Genomic DNA, 20,810 nt, shown 5'->3' with positions numbered 1-20,810 from the left:
GTAGGTCCCATTTCACTGGGTGGGAATTTCAGGGCTGGAAGGGGCCTTAGAGAAGCAACCAGTACAGACTTCCTGTTCTGTAGTTGAGGAGGTGGAGGTAATTGGCGTCCTGAAGCTCTGTTCCTCAGGTGACCCAGGAAGCCCTTCTTGGTGATGCTGCCATCCCAGTCCCTGTGCTCCCCCTCCTTTGAGCTCCTCCTCTCTTGTTCACCCAGCATTCATTGGTCCTGCTGCTGGTCGGGCATTGTCCTGGGTACAGCCCCTGCTGCCCTGGGGTTTATAGTCCGGTAGGAGAACCAGACAGCAAACTGTCACTCAAGTAAGCATGTGCTTCCAAACTGACAAGTGCTGCAAGAGAAATGGAGCTCTGAGAATTTAAGCTTTAATTTAGATGGGGTGGGAGGGGAGCCACAAAACCAGAAGAGACTGTTGTGCAGAACTCACAAGAGCTCAGGGGTGAGAAGAAGTACGTCAGGTGGTGGGTTGAGGAAGAGCATTCCAGGCAGAGGGAACAGCATGGGCAAAGGCTCTGAGGAGGGCGAGCTCCGCCGGTTCACTGGTTGGAGCACAGTGGGCTGGAGAGGTGGGCAGGGGCCAGTCCTTCCAGACCTCCAAGGTGGCTTAAGGAATTTGGATTGTAATAGAAAAGTAGAACAGCAAATACCACACACACACACACGCATGCACGCACGCACGCACACAGACACACACATACACATGACCATAATCTCAGCAGAATGGAAGCCACTGAGGGCGGTAAGAGAGCAGTGTGAGTGAGAAGGTGGGGTAGCTGCTCCTGGAGAAGGGGCCCTCAGGCAGGGGCGGGAAGGAGCGCCCTGGCCGAGATGCTGCAGGAGCTGGACCAGGGCCGTGCCCCTGGAGCTGGTGGGAAGGAGAAGGAGGCTCATTGGGTGGGACTTGTGTTTGAGAGGAGGCGGGGGCCAGTGACCACGGGGAGTCAGGATGAATCTTGGGCCTCTGGCATGAGCAATGGGATGGGTGTTTAGGCCGTTTATGGAGAAGGGGGTCGCTGCCAGGGGAGCAGGGCACGGGCAAGGTCAGTGCCCCTCTGGGGCACGGGAAATGGGAGCTGCTGCGAGACAGCCGCATGGGGATGCCAAGCAGGGGTTGGGTATGCGTGCTTGGGGCCCAGAAGACAGGTCAGGCCCAGGTAAACCTTCAGGTGTCGTCAGCATGTGGACGGCCCTGGAACAGATGGGGTGACGGATGCAGGAGTGTTGGCAGAGGGGAGGAGAGCCCTCGGAGGAGGACCTGCCAGCACTTGCCCTCAGAATTTGAGCCACAGAACATTTTGCATCAATTACGTGTTGTCTTGTATCTTTCTCTGTTCAATCACCTTATGATTAGATGGGGACTGGGACCATATTTACTAAAATAATGCTTGTTGGTAGTAATAGCCGTGCCTCAATTCACTGAACACTCTCTGTGTCCGACATTGTGCTTTGTGCGTCACATTCCTAACCTTCAGTCTCTGTTTTTTTGCACACTGCTCGGGAGGTGTGTACTATCATCTCCATCTCACGGTTGGGGAAACTGAGATACGGAGCAGGCAGGTGGTCATTCCAGGTTACCCGGCACGTGGGTAGCTCACTGCAGGTGGGATCTGGACACAGATCCGTCCAGTCCCAAAGCCCAGAGTTGGCAGGACATTGTTCTCTGTGGTCGGGGCGGGTCGTGGGTACGGACGGCAGTCACTGCAGGCGTCTGAGCGTATGCTGTCCTTTCTCCCAGACCTGGGCCCCGCTGGCCCACAGTTACGGGCAGGCGGGGGGTGCCAAGTGGGTTGGCTTTGGGACGACCCCTCCTCACCTCACCTGGTTCCTCGATCCATAAGCCTCCCTGAGAGCGGGTCAGGAGTGGTACGGCTGGTCTGGAGCTGTGACGGCGATTCCTTGGAGCTAAGCGTCCGCAGTATCAGCAGCTCGTGCTCTGACGTGCGTGCCCACCTGTTCCTCAGGGGCGTGGACACACAGCTGAGGTCTCTTCACGGGCGTGCTCCCTCTGTAGGCAGGAGTGGCCACCACCTCTTGGGCCTGGAGATGTGATGGAACGAGGGAGGTTCCATCGTTGCAGGGAGGTTGGCCCTTCTGCATGGGCCCACCAGGGACTCGGGGCTGGACGTGGGTGTCTCCACCAGGCTGGCTGCCCAGGGCGGGGAGGGCCCGGAGGGGTTCTGTCTTCTGTCTTCTCCTTTTCCCACCTCCTACCTTTTCCGACTCTTCCTCTCTGCTCAGTAAGTTTGTGTGTTTACCCGTCTGTCCGTTTGTCCATCCGTCTCAGGCGGGGCCACATGCTGGGGACGTGGCTGTGAGCCGCAGCTGACCCCATAGTCTTCACACCAGGTCCCGATGCCCTCGATAGCCTGCTTCCCAGGCCCCATACACGTCTGGCTTGGGTCCCTCCCTCTGGTTAGTGAACTTGGGCTCCCGGGTGGTCCGTGGGGAGAACTCAGGGCCTAGGCCTTGTGGGCTTCCTGGCCCTCCACCTGCCCTGACTGAGGTGGTCACAGGGAAAGGCACTGGGGCTGAGGAAATGGTTAAGACACAGCCTCTGCCTCCTTTGAGAAGCCCAGTGACTAGAGCAGAGGCAGGTGGACAAACTAATTTGTCTGGACGAAGATCTGGGGGCCCAAAGGAGGAGGGGCAAACCTCTCCCCAGGGAAGGAGGTGCCGCCCTTGGTAGAAGGTCCTGAGCAATACATCCCTCCTTCTAAGGGCAACCCTCCCACTGCAGCCAAACCCAGTTCTTTGTTTGTTTTCCTTACCGGTCTCAGAAACTAAACAAATAACAAACACAATGACCTCTAGTTCTTTTCTACCCCAGCCCTTTTACCATCATCACCATCCTTCGTGAATCCTGGCCAAGTCTGGTGACTCGTGGCCCTGGAGCTGTTTAATTTCCACGGCAAATTGGAAGCCCACCCCTGCCCTCTGCCCCAGACCCTCCTCACCTCCCCCTGCAGAGTGAACCTTCATGCCAACATCCTGGGGTGTGGCCCCTGTTAGGCACCGCTCCATCCTTCTCCCCCTGCCCTCCTTCTTTTTAAAATTTATTGAGGTGACGTTGGTCTATAACATCATATAGGCTTCACGTGTACAACATCGTATCTTGACTTTTGTATACTCTACAGCATGCTCACCACCAAGGGTGTGGCTTCCAGCCATCACCCTACAGCTGCCTCCCTCCCCCTCTGATAACCACGGCTCTGTTCTCTGTATCCACGTGTTTGTTTTGCTTTGGTTTGTTTGTTTATGTATTTAATATCTCACATATGAGTGAAATCATACGGTATTTGTCTCTCTCTGCCTGACTTACTTCACTTAACCCGTGAGGTCCATCCACGTTGTCACTAATGGCAGGGTTTTGTCTATTTCGTGGCTGAGTTGTGTTCCATCGTATATACACCACGACTTCTTTATCTCTATTCATCCATCGTCCATCCTTGTTCCCTTTTGGCACCATCGGTAAATGGTTTGCTTAGCAATCTAAGCATTTTCTATATTGCTGAAGAGGATCCCAATGTGGGAGTTTAAAAATTAAGCTGAGGTGAATAAGGCTCCCTTCTGTAATGGCGGCCCCTCTGGATGGCGAGTGCCCCTCTGTCTCACCTGAATTCTGGTGGGGCCGCCCTGCCTGAGCCTCGGAGGTCCAGGATGCCTCACGAGCTACACATGTTGTCAGATACAGAGATACTCAGTGTGGGACCAGAAGGGGATCTGTGTGGCCCATCACCTGTGTGCAGGTTAGCGAGAGCCCAAAGGCCTGAGAGACGCAGGGAGAGACCAAGAGCTTGGCATTACTCTGAAGCTGCAACATGCAACGTCTCCCCAGCTGCCAGGCAGCAGAGATGTTGCATGTCGATTTCACATATTCACATCTCTTCCTCCCCTCTGGGAATTCTGTACCTGCTTACTTTTTTTGTTGTCTAGAAAAAAAAAAAGGGAAGAAAAAGGCAGCTCTGCCTCGTTCACGTGCTCTGAGATCCTCAAGGGCAGTCTGTACCTTCCGGCTCTCCTGAGCCCGGCGAGTAGATGAGGACCAGCACGGGGGAGAGATGGTGTCTCACGTCACCTTCTCTCTCTCTGATGGTTCCTTCTGCACCCAAAGTCTAAGAAATTGAGGCAGCACAGCAGCTGACCTTGCCTCTCCACCCTGCTGCCAGGCCTGGCTTCCTAGGGCCCCGATTCTGTCACGTGCCCCACTGCTTGGGAAGCCCCGGGATGAAGCTTAGACTCCTAGTGTCACTCGAGGCCTCACAGGTAGCTCACTGTGACCCCCCCCAGGCCCCGTCTCCTCACTGCCCCCGAAGTTCCCCCAGCCGTGCTCTCCCCCCTCCTCTGTCCCTGCCACGCCTGCTCCAGCCAGCCCTTCTCCAAGGGGAGGCCAAACTCCAGCTCCATGCCGTCCTATCATGGCATGTGTGCACTCTGTCATTCTGCTGTGGGCTTCCCCAGGGATGGTCTGGAGTGGGGTGGAGGGCTGGTCTGTTCACTGCATCTCGAGCTCCTTGGGGCCACGGCCATGGCTCACTCACCTTTGTCTCTCCCGGTGCCCCTGCTCAGTGTCCCGCCCGCGATGGGCGGTCTGTGACGCATGAGTGGTCTCTTCATGGTGGCAGCGGAGGATGACACTCTGGCTGAAACCGCCTGCCCGTGGCTGGTCTCCCGGCTTTGTCCGAGCTGCCTCCTATCGGGGACTCAGTTCCTGTCTTGCAAACTACCTTCTCCCCTCACCCTTCCTTCTTCCAGCCCGCTGTACGATAATGTAGGGCCATCTCCTGGGGGGCTCCCCTCTGCTGACGACCGGTCCAGCGGCACTGCCCTGACCACCCCTCTCCCCTTTGCCCCTTACTCAGCTCCTTCTGCTAATGACCTCTCATCAGGCTCCCTGTTATGCTTTTAGATTCTGTCTGTTAGACTGGCAGATTCCCAAGGGCAGGAACTAGGTTTAGAGCCCAAGAGAGTAAAGAACATGGGCTTTGAAATCACAGTTTCCTTATCTGTAAAATGGGGATAATAGCCATACGTATCTTGTGGGGCTGCCCTGAGGATTCTGTGAGTTACTGCGGGAGATGCTTGGTGCCTGGGATACACTGGGGACTTGCAAATAGGAGTTGCTCTTATGCTTCTGACCATGACTAAGCTGGGAGAGAGCCCTCACGGGACCTCACCGAGGCTTTGTTGATGAGCTGAGGAGTGGGACTTCAGTGGCCTTTTGATGAGCGTGGCCAGGAGGGCAGAGCAGAGCGGTTACACTGGGCGGCCCCTCTTCCTCTCCTACCTGCCTGTTGTCCTGCACCCCCGGCCCCCCAGGGCCTCAGCTGCTGAGGAGATAGCTATTGGCACAAATCCACGTATAATCAGAAATGAGGGTGGAACGATCCAGGACAGTGCGGAGGCTGTTCTCATGGAACAAGGTGTGAAGCTGGGGAGAAGAGAGAGATGAGAAGAAACGAGAAGGCGGGGGTGGGGAGTGGGGGCCTGCCTGGGAGGTGCTGGCTGACTCCACGCGTCCACGTCTGAGACTAGTAATGACGGCCCCTGGTACTGGCTCAGCTCTTAGGGGCCTCAGACGGTTCGCACACAGGCCGACTCCTCTGGGGGTGGGCTCTGTGAACCCCATTTTAAAGAGGAGGAGATAGCACCTCACAAAGGCGAGCCACCTCGCCCTGATCACAGACCTCAGAATCGAGCTCAGAGTGAAAAACAGGTCTCCTGACTCTCAGTCCAGCTGGTGTGATCTCTCCCGCATCAGAGAAGTGACGTGGCAGCCGCGAGCCCTCAGGAGCCGGTCCAGGCTGAAGAGGACAAGAGGCATTCCAGTCGGTTGGCCGTGGGATCTGCCAGGAGCCAGCCGGACATCTGCCCCTCATGTGTGCACGGCACCCACGGGACCGCTGTGCCCAACCAGGAGACAGCAAGGTGCCGTGTCTGTGACACACACTGGCTTTCGTTGCTGGGCTGCCATCTGAGTGGGGCAGGGGCTCAGAATAGTAGCTCCGCTGTTGGTCCCTTTAAAGAAGCTGGGCTGCCCTCAGAATGAGTGCCCGCACCTCTGGGATGCAGGCCTGCCTCCGGCCCTGAGGTGCAGACTCAGCAGCTTAGGGCCCCGCAGAACATCTGTGACAAGGGTCTGGTCGGAATGAATGTCCCCCTCGGCCAGAGTGGATGTGGTAGCTCTGTTCCTGCCCATGGCCTTGGTGATTAATGTCCTGTCTTCCTGGCTAGATCTTGTGTATCTGAATCTGAAGGGCAGGGAGCAGCACACCTCATACCTGTTTCCCCCAGGGCCTGGTGCGCTCAGCACAGAGCAGGTGTGGAGTAAACGTCTGATGGGATCCCAGGAGGACATTGTCACACTCACACCCTATCCAGCCGCCCTGCCCAGCGCCTCCCGGCGGCCGAGCGAGCTGTTAGGTGTGGGATGCAGGGCCAGGGGAGACGTGGCACTGCTCTGGGTCTCTCAGCACCCTCTCGCTGGTGGCAGAGGTGCTGCCCCCCACCTGTGTTCTGGTCTTCTTTATTTGCCAACTGGGCAGCGCAGACCTCTGCACAAGCCCGGGACGCAGGTGGTGTTTCATGGTAGGATGAAGGGCTCCTTCTGGATGCCCCCAAGCTCCTAGCGAGGGCATTCTTGGTACTGTGCCCTGACCAGCCCTCCCGGAGCGCCGGTATCCCAGCGCACTCCGACATCACCCTTGGGAAGGCAGGATTTGGGTGGGGGGGGTGTGGGCAAGGCAGGACCCTACCTGGGCCACCTACTCTTCTCAGCCGGGTGGGGAATCCCGCCCGGAACGCAGGTCAAGAGTGGGGCGGGGGGCTCGAGCAGCTGCAGGAGCCTCCGGAACCGCGTGCGCGCGTGCGCGGAGGGGGCGGGGCGGGCGGCGCGGGTCGCGAGGGCCTTTCCCACACCTCGCGCCTCCCCTGCGGTCCCAGATCCCCGCGCGCCCTAGCCAGACCCACGTGTGCAGACACGCGCGCCTGTGTGTGTGTGTAGCCGGCAGACCTTGTGCCCGGGTCGGACAGGCCCCGTGGGCACAGGGGGCGGCGGCCAGCTGCACAGCGGCCGCGTTTCTTTCCCCTCCAGTCCTCCCCAGCACTTTCCTCTGGGGAGGTTTCCTTGGGTCGTGGTACCTCCAGCCATTCCCTTCCCCTCCCGCCCCCTTCTCTCCCCGGAAAGAGGCCAGCGCCTTGCGATGAAGGTTCTGGTTCACCCCGGCTCCGGAGCCCTTGACATTTAGCGAGGCTCGCGGCGCACTGGTGTAGGCACCAGGCAGAACGCTAATCCCATTAAAGCTGTGGTGTCATCGGGAGGGAGGCTGCCCCCCGCAGTCCTCGCGCTCATTGGCCGAATGCAAACCAGGGGGCGGGGCCGAGGGCCGGGGAGGGGGCTCCGGAGATTTCAGAGTCGGGAGTCGGGCCGGGATTTCGCAGGGGTAGCCCAGCGGTTGCAGCTGCGGCGGATCCCTCGGCACTGCCCGCCGCGCGGCCGGGCAGCCCAGGGCCGGGGGCAGCTCCGCAGAGTCGCGGGGCGAGAGGAGGCGGGCGCCCGCAAAGTGGCCGGGCCGGGCCGGGCTGGGACGGGGAGAGGGGTGCCGGGGAGCCCGGAGCCGGACGCCCGGGTGCCTCGCGTGGAGCGGCAGTGCGCCCGGGAGGCGAGCCGACGCTCGGGAACGAGCAGGCAAATCGCTGCTTCCCCAAAGACGCTAAGTTACGCAGGCCAGCCGGTTCCCGGGGAGCGCGCGTGGAGCCGCGCCGCGCCGCGCCGCGCCGCGCCGCAGAGCCCTCCCGGGCCGGCCGGCGAGGAGCGGGGCGCCGGCACCCCCAGCGCGGGGTCCGGCCGGCAGTGCGCCCCGGGACTGAACGGCGGCGTGCGAGGCTCCTCCGACCCGCCCGCAGCCCGCGCCCGACTCGGGCGCCCCCTCCGTGCCACTCCGGGAGCGATGCCCCCCGCCCCCCGCGCCCCCCGGGAGCGACGCGAGCATGGAGAAGTCGAGTAGCGAGGATTCTTCGATCCACCGGAGTCCATCTTTGGACAGCAAGGACTCGGACTTTGCCAAACCGTCCACCTCGGGCCGCCCGTTCGGCCGCGGCTTCACGGCCGGCGCCTTCTACGGCACCGCGGGCTCCCGCGGCCAGAGCCGCGCCGAGGCTGGCGTGAAGACCGACAAGTACAATGCGCCCAAAGGCAGCAAGTACGTGGTGTTTTACCTGGACCTGTCCTTTGTTCTCCTCCTAGAATTTAAGAAGTGCAACATGGCCAGAGGCTGCCTCTGCTGCTTGAAGTACACGATGTTCCTCTTCAATCTGATATTCTGGGTAAGTCCTTCCCAGTATCTCTCCTTGGTCTCCTCTCTTCTTTGCTTAAGCACGGTACCCTCTTCCCCTTCGGAGCTGCATTGCTCTGCTCTCTGCACAGCGGTAAGTGGGTTTTAAAAAACCGTTCCCCCGGCCCCCGCCCCCCCCACCCCCCACTTTCATTCATCTTTCTCTTCCCTTCTCTCTCCTTGGTGGCTGAATGGAGGCTGCAACTTGCCTGTCTTCCAGGAGAGACTTGTTCTACTCCTGGGAGGCTGCTGAAGTTTGCCGCCACCTTCTCCCCCTGTAAGAAACCCGTGCCCCCAACTGGGTAATGTGCAGAAATAGGTGTGGTGTCGGAATTTTTAACAGCTGTGACCTTGAGTTGAATTCAAGCAGAAGTGCGGATGGTTTTCTGAGTCTCTTCTTGTATTCCTCCTGAACATGCACGAACACAGTCTGCGGCACTTTACAGGCGTGAGATGGGGGGAGTGGTAGAGGTCACGCCCTCCTGCTCCTTTCAGTGAATCCCAGGAAAAGGAGAAGGCGTCCCTATCCCAGGCCGAGGGACCCGCTTGCTGGCCTGCAGCTCTGCCCCCGAGTTAGGGCTTGTGTGGAGAGGGAGGGTGTGGGAGGGATGCTGCCATCGGGTGGCGGCAGCTGCTTTTGAGGGATTGCAGTGGACTGGGCAGGGAGCGGGCCGGCCATGTGCTCCCGCCATGGGACCCAGAGCCTGGAAGGGACAAAGGGAGTGCCCCATCCTTGGTGAGAGAGGAGGTTGTAGAGAAGGTGCCAGTGGGTGGGGCAGCTCGGAATTGTGCTCAGTCCCCTGTTATTCTCCTGCCCCTGTGTGCCCCTGTGCACGAGAAATACTAGGCGAATTTGAAAACTTCTTAAATGCATATCTAACTCTTTCTTCATCCCAACTTCTGCCTCCGCCTTTCTTCTCTGGAGCCCAGACGTAGTCAGCACAGATGTTTGGCTCTGCCCCAGGGCTGTCCTCCTCCCTTGTGGAGGCTGTCCGCTGCCCATGGTCCAGGAGGAGCATGGGGGCAGGAGAGTCACCCAGTGCCAGGGGCTGGGTGTGGTGTGCTTTGGTGTTCAGTGCTTGTGTGAACTGACCCACTTTAACTGAAAAACTTTCATGGGTGTGTATGGGTGGGGTGGCTTTTCCCTGGGAAGGGAAGAGCTCAGGCCTGGGCGGGAGGAAGACTGGGCCCTGGCCTTGGTTCTGCATTAGCTCTTTGTGTGACCTTGGGCAAATCACTTTATCCCTAAGGACTGGGTTTCCTTTCCAGTCCAATGGGGGGGCGGTCGTGATGGTCCCCCTCACAGCCTCGCCTCCTTAGTTATGGGACGTCCTGCCTCCTTCCCTTCTCTCTGGGGAGGGAGCCCCCTTCCCTTCTCTTCCGAGGAGCCTGGTCTGAGATCTCTTGAGTAGGATTTCCCCAGGTCTGGGTCTGGGCCACTGCTGGTAAGACGTTACCTGTCCTGTGGTGAGGGTTTTGTGGAAACTGGGGCAGATCCCCTGGAATGTCAAGAATGATCTTGTGGCTGCCTCTGGGCAAGTACTCCTGGTCCTCTGGCTCGTTTGCCAGCATCCGTGTCAGCCAAGCACTGGTGTGTGTTTCTCTGGGGCCTGCGGATTTCCATGAATGCTGCCCATTCATTGTGCACGGCTTCCCTCTCTGTCCTTGTTCAGTCTCCGCCTACCTTTCTGCCTTTCTGCCTTGCCCCACTCTTACTAGAAAGACCCTCCTGGGATGCTCGGTGTCCTGGCCAGTACCTCCCACTCAGACGCGCTCCTCCCCGCCCCCACCCCGCCCCCACCCCGCCACCTGCTGGCCAGAGTAGGTATAACTGCGTGTGCCGCCTCTTTTTTTCTCCGGGCGTTTAGGGACCTCCCCACGTGCTAGCTAGTGCTGTGGTCTGTGCCCTGCACATGGAAGGCACTGGTTGTGTGTTTGTGAGTGAATGAAGGGAGGGTCAGCGCAGTAAATCCACACATGTGGTAGGGATTCCCAATCCCACCTGATAGGAAAGAGAAGTTAGTTCTCAAACTTGCCAGTGATGAAGGCTGTCCTGGCGCCTTAGCTGTGGGGTGACAAGTGACTTTCTGTCTTCCTGTGGTTAATAAGCCGGTCAGTGGAATGGCCTTCCTTTTTGGTTATAGTGAGAGAACTTACTCTTTCTAATAAGAAAGTGCCTACCCCCTCTCTCTTACCAGGCAAGGACTCGATTTCTCCTAGACTCTGACTTTTCTGGCTACTTAATATTTTCAGAATTCCCACAACATGCTATGAGCTGGGAAAAATTTTGAGTCTCAAAGACCCAGTTCTTTCATGCTTGTAGCGTATGGGATGATGAAATAAGGCCTAGACCTTAGGAGAGATGGAAAACTCAGCAGAAGAGAAGCGGATGCTTGTGTGTGTGAGAGTGTTGGCCGCTGCGTTTCTTGGGAGCTGGAGGAGCAGGTGTAGCCAGGACTTGGTCTTGTGTGTCCCTGTGCCCCAGTCCAGCAAAGGCTTCCTGCGGGAGGTGCTTGGGCCTGAAATAGAGCAGTGGAGGGAAGAGCCAACTCGGAAGAGAAGGAGCGAAGGCGGGTGGTGTTGTGGGTGAGGCAGGACCTCTGGAGACCCCTGCTGCTTCCCAGGGCACCAGGGGGGCAAGGACAGACGTGAGTGAGAGGGTGGGTGCGAGGAGACGTGCGGGGCTGGTCAGCGCCACGCCCTCTGGGACCCAGAGCAATTGTTAGGAATTATGTAGCCAGGACTTTCTAGTCTCATGGCTCAGAGCCCAAAAAGGAGGCTTTTCTGAGGCATTAGAGTTGAACCTGAGGCCTGCAATCAATGGATCGAGATCTTCCCATAGATCCTGAAGCCTACCTGGTCCTTCTCCAAACCCACCGCTGTGGCCACACCGCCCGCCTCCCGGGAGCCCACTGGGAGAAGTCCCACTGCCAGGAGAGGTGCAGCTGCCTCACACTGCAGCCCCTCGCGGGCCTGAGCGGGCCTGGCTCCTCGCCACGGGTGGAGCTTCTGGGGTATTGGTATTGGCGAGGGCCCGGGTGACATCACCGGGGGCAGGATGGAGGCGGAGCTGTGCGCTGGCCTCCTCCTCCTCCTCCTTCCGAGGAAGGAAAGGGCAGGTGCCTTGCAGGCTGCTGGGCGCCTGCCTGTGGGGGGGAGGGGATGGTGTCCAGGTCTGCCCCTGGCACCGCCGCCTAGAGCCGGCCGGTGCTAGCCAGGTTGGCGCCCAGGGCAGCATTTCTGAGGGCCTGATATAGACGGTGGGGTAGAGGTCAGCCTGCCTGAATGAGTCCCACCTCCTCTGTGCCCGTGCACGCCCCACCCGGATCCTCAAAGAGAATGCTGGCTTCTAGGTGGATGGGGAATGAGCTGGTACAGAAGTTTCCCTATACTGAGGGGCCCGTCCACCAGTAATCCAGCCACCCCAGGTATCTCTCCTCGTCTCAGCCCCATCTCTCAGTCCTCCTGGGACCATCTGGTGGAATACTCCAGGCAGAGATTAAGCAAAGCTAAGCCCCTCCAGGAGGGCACAAGAGGCTCAGAGCTTTGAACTCTGAGTATCGGGGTGAGCTCTGAGTGCTGGGGGCCTTTGTCCCTTTCTCGGGACAGCAAATCGTGATCCCATCCCACCTCCTCCCAACCCAAATTGGGCTCCTATCTGATGGGGGCGGTGGTTGGGGGTAGGGCTGGCGTTGCTAGCGTAATTGCCACTCGGGATAATGGTCACTTTGCATGCTCTCCAGCAGAGCTGTCCCATCACCTTAAATCACGGCTGGCAGAGCAGTGACATTCTGGCCTCACTGGAAAGTCTATTCCTTGTGGATTGGTCCCTTAAGAAAGGCCAATTAGCCAAGGAGGCAGCGTTCAGGGTGCCTGCCGGGGCAGGAGAAGGGCTGGCGCGGGGCTGCCTGCGCTGGCTGTCGGGCGGGCACCCTGATTAACCTCCCCTACATGGGGGCAGGCCTTCGCGGCCTGGCCCCTCTCGGGCCGCTTACTCTCCCTCTGGGTGCGGGCAGCTTGGTCACAGCTCTCCAGCCACCTCGGAGGCACACGTTTGGTACTGGCTTGGCCGCCAGTGGATGCCGTAGCTGCCCTGTGTCTGTGAAGCCCAGGATAGGGTCTGGGTACAATCCGGGCTGGGCGGCCTGCGGTGTCCTGAGTCCGTGGGCTGCCTTCTGTCTGGGGACGGAAGTCGTGAGTGGGCTGAGGGGTCAGAACAGAGTCCCAACAGGAGATACAGGCCAAGCTGGGCAGCAAGAGGCATGTATGTAGAGGCTTCCCAAAGGCTCCGGCCGGCTCCCCAGAGGGCGGCTACACGTGGGTCCTGATCCTCGGGGTGGGTCAGGCCTGGCTCTGCTCGGAGAGGGGGGCTGATGCCCCGAGACCCGGGAATGTGGCCGTGAGGGAATGCCAGGTCTGTGTTCGCTTCCTTTCCAAAGCATTAAAAATTAAACTTCCTTGTCTTGATATCTATTTTTAAATCATGTCAGAGCCAGCATTGGTGTCAGTCAAGAGAGGGTGGGGAGGACGAGGGTAGGGAAGAGAGAGTTCCGCTGAAACGGGGGGAGTGCTGTCACCCCGGTGGGGAAAGGGCCGCAGGCCTGTCCCCCATCCCGCTGCCCTGAGGAGCACAGAAAAAGCCACAGGCCTCCTCCCCAGGCCTCCGCAGAGGATGGGGCCTCGCCCTCCCCTGCCTCCGCGTGCCTGGCTGCCCTTGGCTGAACTTGGCGGCGGGCTGTGGGGCTTACTGGGCTGTAGGGTCCCAATCGAGCTGGTTCACTCATGCCACAACTATTTCCTGAATGCCCGCTGCGTGCGCAGGAGCCTGAAGCGCTGAGGACCGGCTGACTGGGCTCGCACAGGGCAGATCAGCTTTCCCGGGCCAGGAAGTCGTGGATGGAGAGGTCACCTGGCCCGTCCTCCCCCAGGCACCAGAACACGGAGCACCCCCTCCCCCTCCCCAGCATTCTGGGCTGGGGCAGCGGCAGGCCTGGACTCAGCATCCGTCCTGGGGGCCTGACTTGGCCTGTCCTTCCCTTCCCCCACGCCGTGTGATGGCTGTCTCGCTCCCTCTAAAATGTTTGCGTTCATCAGGAATAAAGGGGAGGAAAAACAGCTCGTTTCTTTTAGGAGCATGTGAGTTTGGAAAAAAGAATTAGTGAGTTGTGTCTTTCCTGTTTCTTCTTATGGAAAGGGCTGAGTGGGCGCCCTGTGGCTAGTGTGCCCTGTGTGCATTTATCGAGCACCTGCTGTGAGCCAGGTCCCCGGGAGCAGTCAGGTGCATAAACAGATAATTACACTTCTGGGCACTGAGTGCTCAGTCGCGCTTCTAAGTAGAGTAATTAATACTGCTTAATAGAGGCGAGATACAGGGATGACAGTGACAGCTGGACTTGGAAGGACGGATAGGAGTTTGCTGGACAGATGAGGATGGGGTTCCGGGCTGGGGAGAAGGGTGGTCCAGGCTGAGCCTCCTGCACGTGTGCGATGGGCCGGACATAGGGAAACAAAGGGCGGTATCAGCCTGGTGGTGCTTCCCGGGGAGTTCGGCCTGTGTTCCGAGGACGAGGTGCTGGGGATGCCGTTAGGTTTGTCGCCAGGGCTCTGCGGAACGGGATGCTTTGCTTTTCGGGCGGTGACCCCCGAGACAGGTCTTGTGGTGCCGCTCGGGTTGCAAGCTGTCGCCGTCGCCGATGCAGCTTACAGAGATGCCCGACCGCTCCCCTTCGGCTGCCATGTACCTGCTTCCGTGGTTCCAGTTAGCAAGCTCTGAGGCTGAGGCAAACCCTTCGGGCAGAGTTAAGTCTTCTGAGCCAGCTTTGTCCCTGCTCACGTTTGAAAGCTAATCTGCCAGCAGGAGTCGGGGCGGGGGGGTGGTGGAGGGGGGCATTGGGGCAGGGACATCACAAGTAGCACGTGGAGGGAAGGGTGAGCAGCTCGGGGTGGAGATGGGGCTCTCACCCCACACCCCCTGCTCTTCCTCCCCCAGCCCCAGGACCTCAGGGGGCCTGAAATCTCTTTTAACGTGGTCGGTCCCTGCTTCCATTCGGATGGGTTCTGCCGTCTCCTCCCTCGGGCCCTGGCAGGCCTCCTGAGAGCCTGCAGGAAAGCCCTGGAAGGGAAGGCCACGGGGTTTCAAATCCTCTTTGTCGTGTGGGCAGCTCAGTACCACACAGGAGGCCAGGTTAGGTGGCTGGTGCGGGGGTGACTGCCTTCAGGGAGCTTCCCGTCCGTTCCGGGGCTCTTCCCTAGGGTGTAGGTTCGAATCACTCAGGCAGCTGTGTACACGGACAGAGGCCGCTGTGCCCCTTGACCTACGACCTACTGACTCGGAGCGCGCAGGAATGAGGCCTGCGTTGTGAAGCGTTCCTACCCCTCCTGGTGCCTGGGCTTCCTCACGTGTGACAGTATCACCTGTCCTGCAGGGCTGTTGCCAGGGGCCCAGGTGAGGCGGTGTGTGCATGACAGAGGTCCGCTTCTTAGCGGGATGCTGGCATGCCGGACTCAGTGACCAGTGGTTGCAGGTGTTGTCACCGCCCTCCTGCAGTGACAGCATGGACCCCCAGGGAGCCCCCCACAGTGAGTCAGGTGCCCAGGGCTGGCGTGACAGTGCTGGGCGGGGCTTTGGAGCCTGGACGGAGCTCCAGATGTCTTGTTAGGCTGGGGAGAGTTCCAGATGTCCTCTGGTCTCAGGGATACATGGTAGAAATGGGGAGGCGGCTCTGGGGGAACAGAGGATGGGGTGGAAGGCAGTGAGGGAGGGCCGGGGTCTCGGACGCCGGGGCCTGCAGCTGCCCTGCCACACTGCACTCTTCCCAGTTTGGCCACGCCCTCCCCTGCCTTCCTTTGTTCCCGGTGCCTGAATCGGGCCAGCTGGGCCTGTGGTCACGTGGCAGGGTCCCATGGTCCTCTGCCCTGGGTGCTCCAAGGGCAGGTCACGGCACAGACTCAGGGTTGGGCTCTGCTGGGCAGCTTGGCTGTGACCTGAGCTGACAAAAGACAGGCAACTAGGGCCTCCAGGTCACTTTACTAACCCGAAAAATGGTCGCTTAAAACTTTTTTCAAATAGCAGAATATATCATATCTAAATTCATATAAAGATGTATATAACGAACATGTGCCCACCATGGAGTTTAAGGAATGAAACATCATCTACACCTGCGAAGCCTCTGTGTGGTCCTGCCTGGTCTCGCCCCAGCATCCTGCCTAGAGAGAACCATTCTCCTTACGTTTTGTGTTAAGTATATTTCTTTACGGTTTTCCAGCATGTGTATGCATCCTTGAACACCACATCGTTTGGCTTGGCTTGTTTTTAAACTTTTGGTAGTTGGAAGCATTCTGAATTTTTAAAATTCAGCGTTACGTTTATTGATTCATCTGTGTTGATATGTGTGATGATAGTGCGTTTATTTTTGCTGCTCCACGGGATTCCGTTATGTGTGTGTGCTGCAGTGTATTCTTCTGGTGATGACATTTGGGTTATTTCCTTCTTTGCAAACATGCTTCTGGAGACGTTCTTGAATAAGCCTCCTGGTGCACATATGCCAGAGCGTCTCTAGGGCCTCGCTTCTGAAAGTGTTTCTGGAGGAGCAGTTCCTTCCTTCCAGTCTTTGGACAGGGCTCTGCTGTGTGTGACCGGTACCCAGCTCCAGGCAGAGGTGACCCCACTGCATCCCCAAGCTGTTGATCATGCGCTTGAATGTTCTGGCCATGTCAAATTGCTATAAAGTTCCTCAGCGTTGAGCCAGTCCATGGACCACAGGTGGAGAGCTGCTTTAGGAAACATAGCAAGGATTGGCATTGATGAGTTTTAGAATACTTGCATTTCCGCTTTATTGGAGAATGACAGATTGTTTTCCAAACAGGAAACATCGATTGACATTTCCCCCAGTGGAATGGCAATTGAAAATGGAAAGTTTGGGGCATTCTCCGATAGGTGGGTGTAAAATGCTGTGTTATGTTTTAAATTTGCATTTCTCTGATTACTAGTCAACATTTTTCATAGGTTTATCAGCCGTTCTTTTCTCTTCTGTGAATGCCTCTTGATGTTTTCGTCCATTTTCCTATAGAGTTGTTTGCTTTTTCTTCCTAATTTTTAGGAGTTTTATTTATGTTCTGGATACTCATCCGTTGTCTGCTAAGTGTACCACAAACACAGTTGACAACTTCCAGTTTGTAGCTTGTCTTTTCACTTTCTTTAGAGGTCTTTTGATAAACAAATTCTTTAAATTAATGTAGTCAAACTTATCAGTCTCTTTTCTTTGTGAGATGGTACTTTTTATGTATTATTTAACATAACATCTCAGGGACATCTTTATGTCCCTGGTAATAGGACAGTGCTTTTGTCACAACATAACAGATGCTCATATTCATGAGGGTCTGAATGAATGAATGCATGATCAAAGACGAGTCCCTGTATTTATTTCTGAAGGCTTTACTTTTCATATTTAAGTGCTTCGTAGCTCTGCAATGTATATCTGCGTGCGATGTGAGCAGGGCTCCGACTCCTCTCTCCCCTTGTAACATCAGCTGCCTGAGCCCCCGCCACCCCCAGCTGGCCAGGCCCCTTCTCCCCCACTGATGGGTACCTTGCACCTTTCCCTGTGCTACACTGTCTGAATTACGGCCACTTTATAACAAGTCTCCGTAAGTGGTAGGGCAAGTCCGCTCATCTTATGCTTTTCAAGAATGCTTGGGCTGTCCTCGGCCCTTTGTTCTTTTGTGTAAGTTTTGGAATCAGTTTGTCTAGTTTCACCAAAAATCAGTCCATCAGCCCCACTCCCCAGCCCTGGTGGTATTTTGATTGTCCTTTCATTGAATCTCTTGATCAACTTGGGGAGAATCGCCATCTTTGTGTTTGCATTCAAGAATATAAATTGTATTCTCATCGTGCATTTCTGTTCACGACGTGGTTTACTCCATGTATTAGGCCTCTGATGTTCTCCGTGAGGGTCTTACACATTTTCCGCTAAGTGCAGACTTTTGATCCTCCATCCTTTGCCAGGGGTGGTTCTGGTGTGAGGGAAGATGGGGAGGAGGCTATGAAAGGAGCAGTGAAAGAGGGAAAGTAGGGTTAGATTCTCCTCTGGGAGAAGAGGAGCCGAGGGAACCCCAAAACCAAACACCACTTGGTCCCTGGTGCCCGTCCAGGGGCTCCACGCGGCCCGTGCTTGAGTCAGGAGGGGGTGTGCGTGTCTCCCTCCAGCTGCTTTCCCCTCCCCCCCCAGGCAGGGAAGGCCCTTTCAGAAGTCTCAGAGCACAGGACCCTGCGGTCCAGAGTAGAAGCAGAAGGGGTGGGGTCAGGGGGCAGCCGGTGTGTGTCTGTCTCTGTGTGAAGATGCTGTGATAGCACAGAGGGCGGGGCAAGTTCCCGAGGGTTTTTACAATGGCCCCACTGCATGGCGTGCGGTTCCCCGACCAGGGATGGAACGCACGCCCCCAGCAGTGGAAGCGTGGAGTCTTAACCACTGGACCGCCAGGGAGGTCCCCCTGAGGGTTTTTAAAATGTCCTCGTGTTGCACTGGTCTGGCTCTGCACTTGCATCTTCCCCAAGGTACCCAAATTGTACGTTCTCAGAGCTTCCCCCCATACACACACATACACAGATACGTATGCGTATATGTGTGCACATGTGTATACAAACCTAATGCGGTATTTATGTACAAACAGGTGTGCATGCCCTGTGACTATATAAACAGTTAAAACACATTTGTAGTGTACAAATACGTATGTGCGTATATATTTATACATATATGAACATGTATATTTAGAGAGATTCCCTCCAAGTGTGTGTGACCTTGGGTATAAGCTGGCATCTTCATCTAAGCATCTCACGTTCTAGATGCATTCTGTACAAGCTGAGGCTCCCAGATTGCAAGCACCGCACACCAGGCAGGGCTAACTCAGGAGCACAGAACGTATCTCCCCATTTATCTCTCTGTCTGTGAGCAGTTCCCAGCAGTGTCAGTTGGCATCTGGGGGCAAATCACTTGAGCAGACGTCTCCTATTTTTGCCGGCCCAGCTTTCTTTTCCCTTCTCTGGGTACCCGCACCCCTGTTTTTCTCTCTGTGGGTCTTTCGGTATCTATGAAGGATACCAGGTGAGCTCACAGGCTAGGAGGGAAGGCTGAGTAGCAGGCCACACATGGGCCAGGGACCAGGGTGCTCCGGGGGTCCGGTACCAGGGGCTGATGGTGAGCTTGGCCCCGTGGACTCTGTCAGGATGCGTCAGCTCCTGCTGCTTTGGCCCGTGGATCTCACCGTTCAAGAGTTGGCTTCCCTGGGAGAGAGTCTGGCTGGTCACGAGCCCACCCTTGGGCAGGGGTGAGCAGAGCACCCAGCTTGACGGGACAGGGCCATCTGCACTGGGGAGGAGGAGAATATCCTGAAGAAAAACGGGTGCTGATACCGAAAGAAGGGGAGGGCAAAGTGGCAGATGAAGTGTTTGCCCCCCAGTGCCAGATGCTGCTGCCGCTGGGATTTGCTCATCCTGAGACGTACCTGCCCCACTTCCTGGAGAGGGAGGGCAGGAGCAGGTGGGGAAGCGAGACCCAGGGCGGTGGAGCAGCTGCTGCCCCGTCCAGCGGCCCTGGTTCTGTTCACGTGGCCATGCCAACTGCCTCTGCTGGCGAGATGGGCAGCCTGGGTGCTCCTCTGTGTGCCCAGCGCCTGGCTGTGCTGTCCAGGTGTGTGTGAGTCGCTCAGGGGCAGGTGTTCTGGGTCCGCCAGAGGCAGGACACTCTTCGGGGCATCTCCCAGCAAAGCACATTCCTGGATCCTAGCCAGTCAGCCCCTTTCCACACCCCTCCCTGGTGACCACCACTGGGCAGAGGCCCGGCCAGCCGATGCTCTGGCATGTGCCTGCCGGGCCGTGCTGTTCTTTCAGCCTTGCCCTGGGTTGTCCTGACCTTCCTCAGTGCTGAGTCCCTGGGTTCCCCAGAATGTGTCCTCAGTGATGAGCCCTGGTTCGCTAACCCCCAGGCTGGCCTGGACGAGGGGGAGGCACGTGAGAAGGGGGGGCCCGAGGCCAGCAGGGTGCAAACCTGGAGCAGGACCCTGGGAAGGAGGTGAGCATGGAGGAGGAGGAGGTCCTCCACAGGGTGCCTGCCTGTGGGCACCCCTCGGGGGTGGAGCGGACCCTGCGTTGAGTGCCTGCCGTGTCTGGGGACGGAGCTGGGTGCTCTCCTGACCCTGGCGGGCGGTGTCAGCATGTCCGTGTCCAGCCCCTGCCATCTGTCTTCTGAGCACAGCAGGCTTGACGGAGAAAGCAGGTCTCAGGGAGTAGCTGAGGGCCAGAAAGGACAGGGCTCCAGGACCCGGGGGATGGGAGGTGTACCGCTGGGGAGAAAGTTCTGGATGAGAGGGGGCGGGGGGAGCGTGGAGGACGAGGGGGCAGGAAGAAGAAGGTGGTATGGAAGACGGAGAAGGGGCTAACGCATAGGGCTTGAAGCAGAGTGTGGTGGGCAAGGACTTGCTCCGTGGCGCAGTCCGTGGTAGCCAGTGGACGCTACAGACTGCAGGTGGCAGGTTTGGAGAACAGGCGAATGTGGCCTGGCCCACAGACCCCAACGCCCCTTTGCAGGGGGCTCCAAGGAAAGGGCAGCTGCTGGCGGGACCTTCCCGAGCCTTCTGTGCTGGAGCGGCGGCCCCAGGGTTCTCTCTGGGGGCGGTCATGCATGTTCCCAGGCCCAACTGTGCTCCCCGCCTGTGGGCAAGAGCCAGCAACGGCGTGTCAGGCCGATGAGCCTGGGCCCTGGGCAAGAGCTCTTTGATGTCTGAGTCATTTAGGACACGAGTCCTGACTGGGCCCTGAGGCCTGGGGACCCTCAGGCGGGCAGGGGGAAGGAACGTGGATGCAGTCAGAAGAGCTGAGTGCACAAGGTGCTTGATTCGTTACCATTTATGGCAGCCAAAGAGAGCGGTGCAGGCCCGTCCCCTCCCCTCCGCCTCGAGCCCCCCTCTGCCTGCCCCTTTCTCAGCCTGCCTGATGGGAGGAGGGGCGTCTGTGTGGCAAGCGCATGTTGAGCTGAACGCTGTGGGGGGATTGACAGGATTCTCACCATTGCCGATTTGTTTCCTCTCCTCCCTCGTGGATGGAGGCTCCTCACATCTTGTTGCGGTTGGGTGGGCAGGGCGGGGCAGACGCCCCTCCAGCAGCCTGCGAGATCCCGGTGGGCCCAGCCACCAAGCCTACGTTTCCTCCCCGGTTCTACAATAGAAGTGCCGAGTCCCGCTTTTCATGTAAGACATGCACCAGTTAACTCTTCAGTTGCACCTGGGATCCAGGTGGGAGAGTGGGAAAGAGCAGCGCATGGTCACAGAGCCCTGGGTTCTAGCCCCAGCAGTTGCTAACTGGCTGTGTGACCCTGGACAAGTTACTTCCCCTCTCTGGGCCTAAGTTTCCACATCTGCACAATGGTAGACTTGGACCAGCTCACCTCGAAGACCCCTTCGGGCTCTGACA

General features: G+C 57.9%; 1 protein-coding gene across 3 annotated transcripts in view; it reads left to right on the top strand.

Moving 5' to 3' along the window:
* The window catches only part of TSPAN9 (tetraspanin 9), a 183,441-nt gene that overhangs the window by 97,134 nt on the left and 65,497 nt on the right, over positions 1 to 20,810 (top strand). For 2 of the 3 annotated variants that reach the window (XM_057556941.1, XM_057556942.1), the window contains one exon: positions 8,260 to 8,339. In XM_057556941.1, the coding sequence (XP_057412924.1) occupies positions 8,277 to 8,339 (63 nt within the window). In that variant the 5' untranslated portion in view covers positions 8,260 to 8,276. Of the gene's footprint in view, positions 1 to 7,444; positions 8,340 to 20,810 lie in introns of those variants that run through there. The other variant, XM_057556940.1, reaches the window with a different exon arrangement.

Source organism: Balaenoptera acutorostrata, chromosome 11 (assembly GCF_949987535.1).
Source record: "Balaenoptera acutorostrata chromosome 11, mBalAcu1.1, whole genome shotgun sequence".
Classification (NCBI taxonomy): Eukaryota; Metazoa; Chordata; class Mammalia; order Artiodactyla; family Balaenopteridae; genus Balaenoptera; species Balaenoptera acutorostrata.
This window is presented reverse-complemented; position numbering and strand designations above follow the sequence as displayed.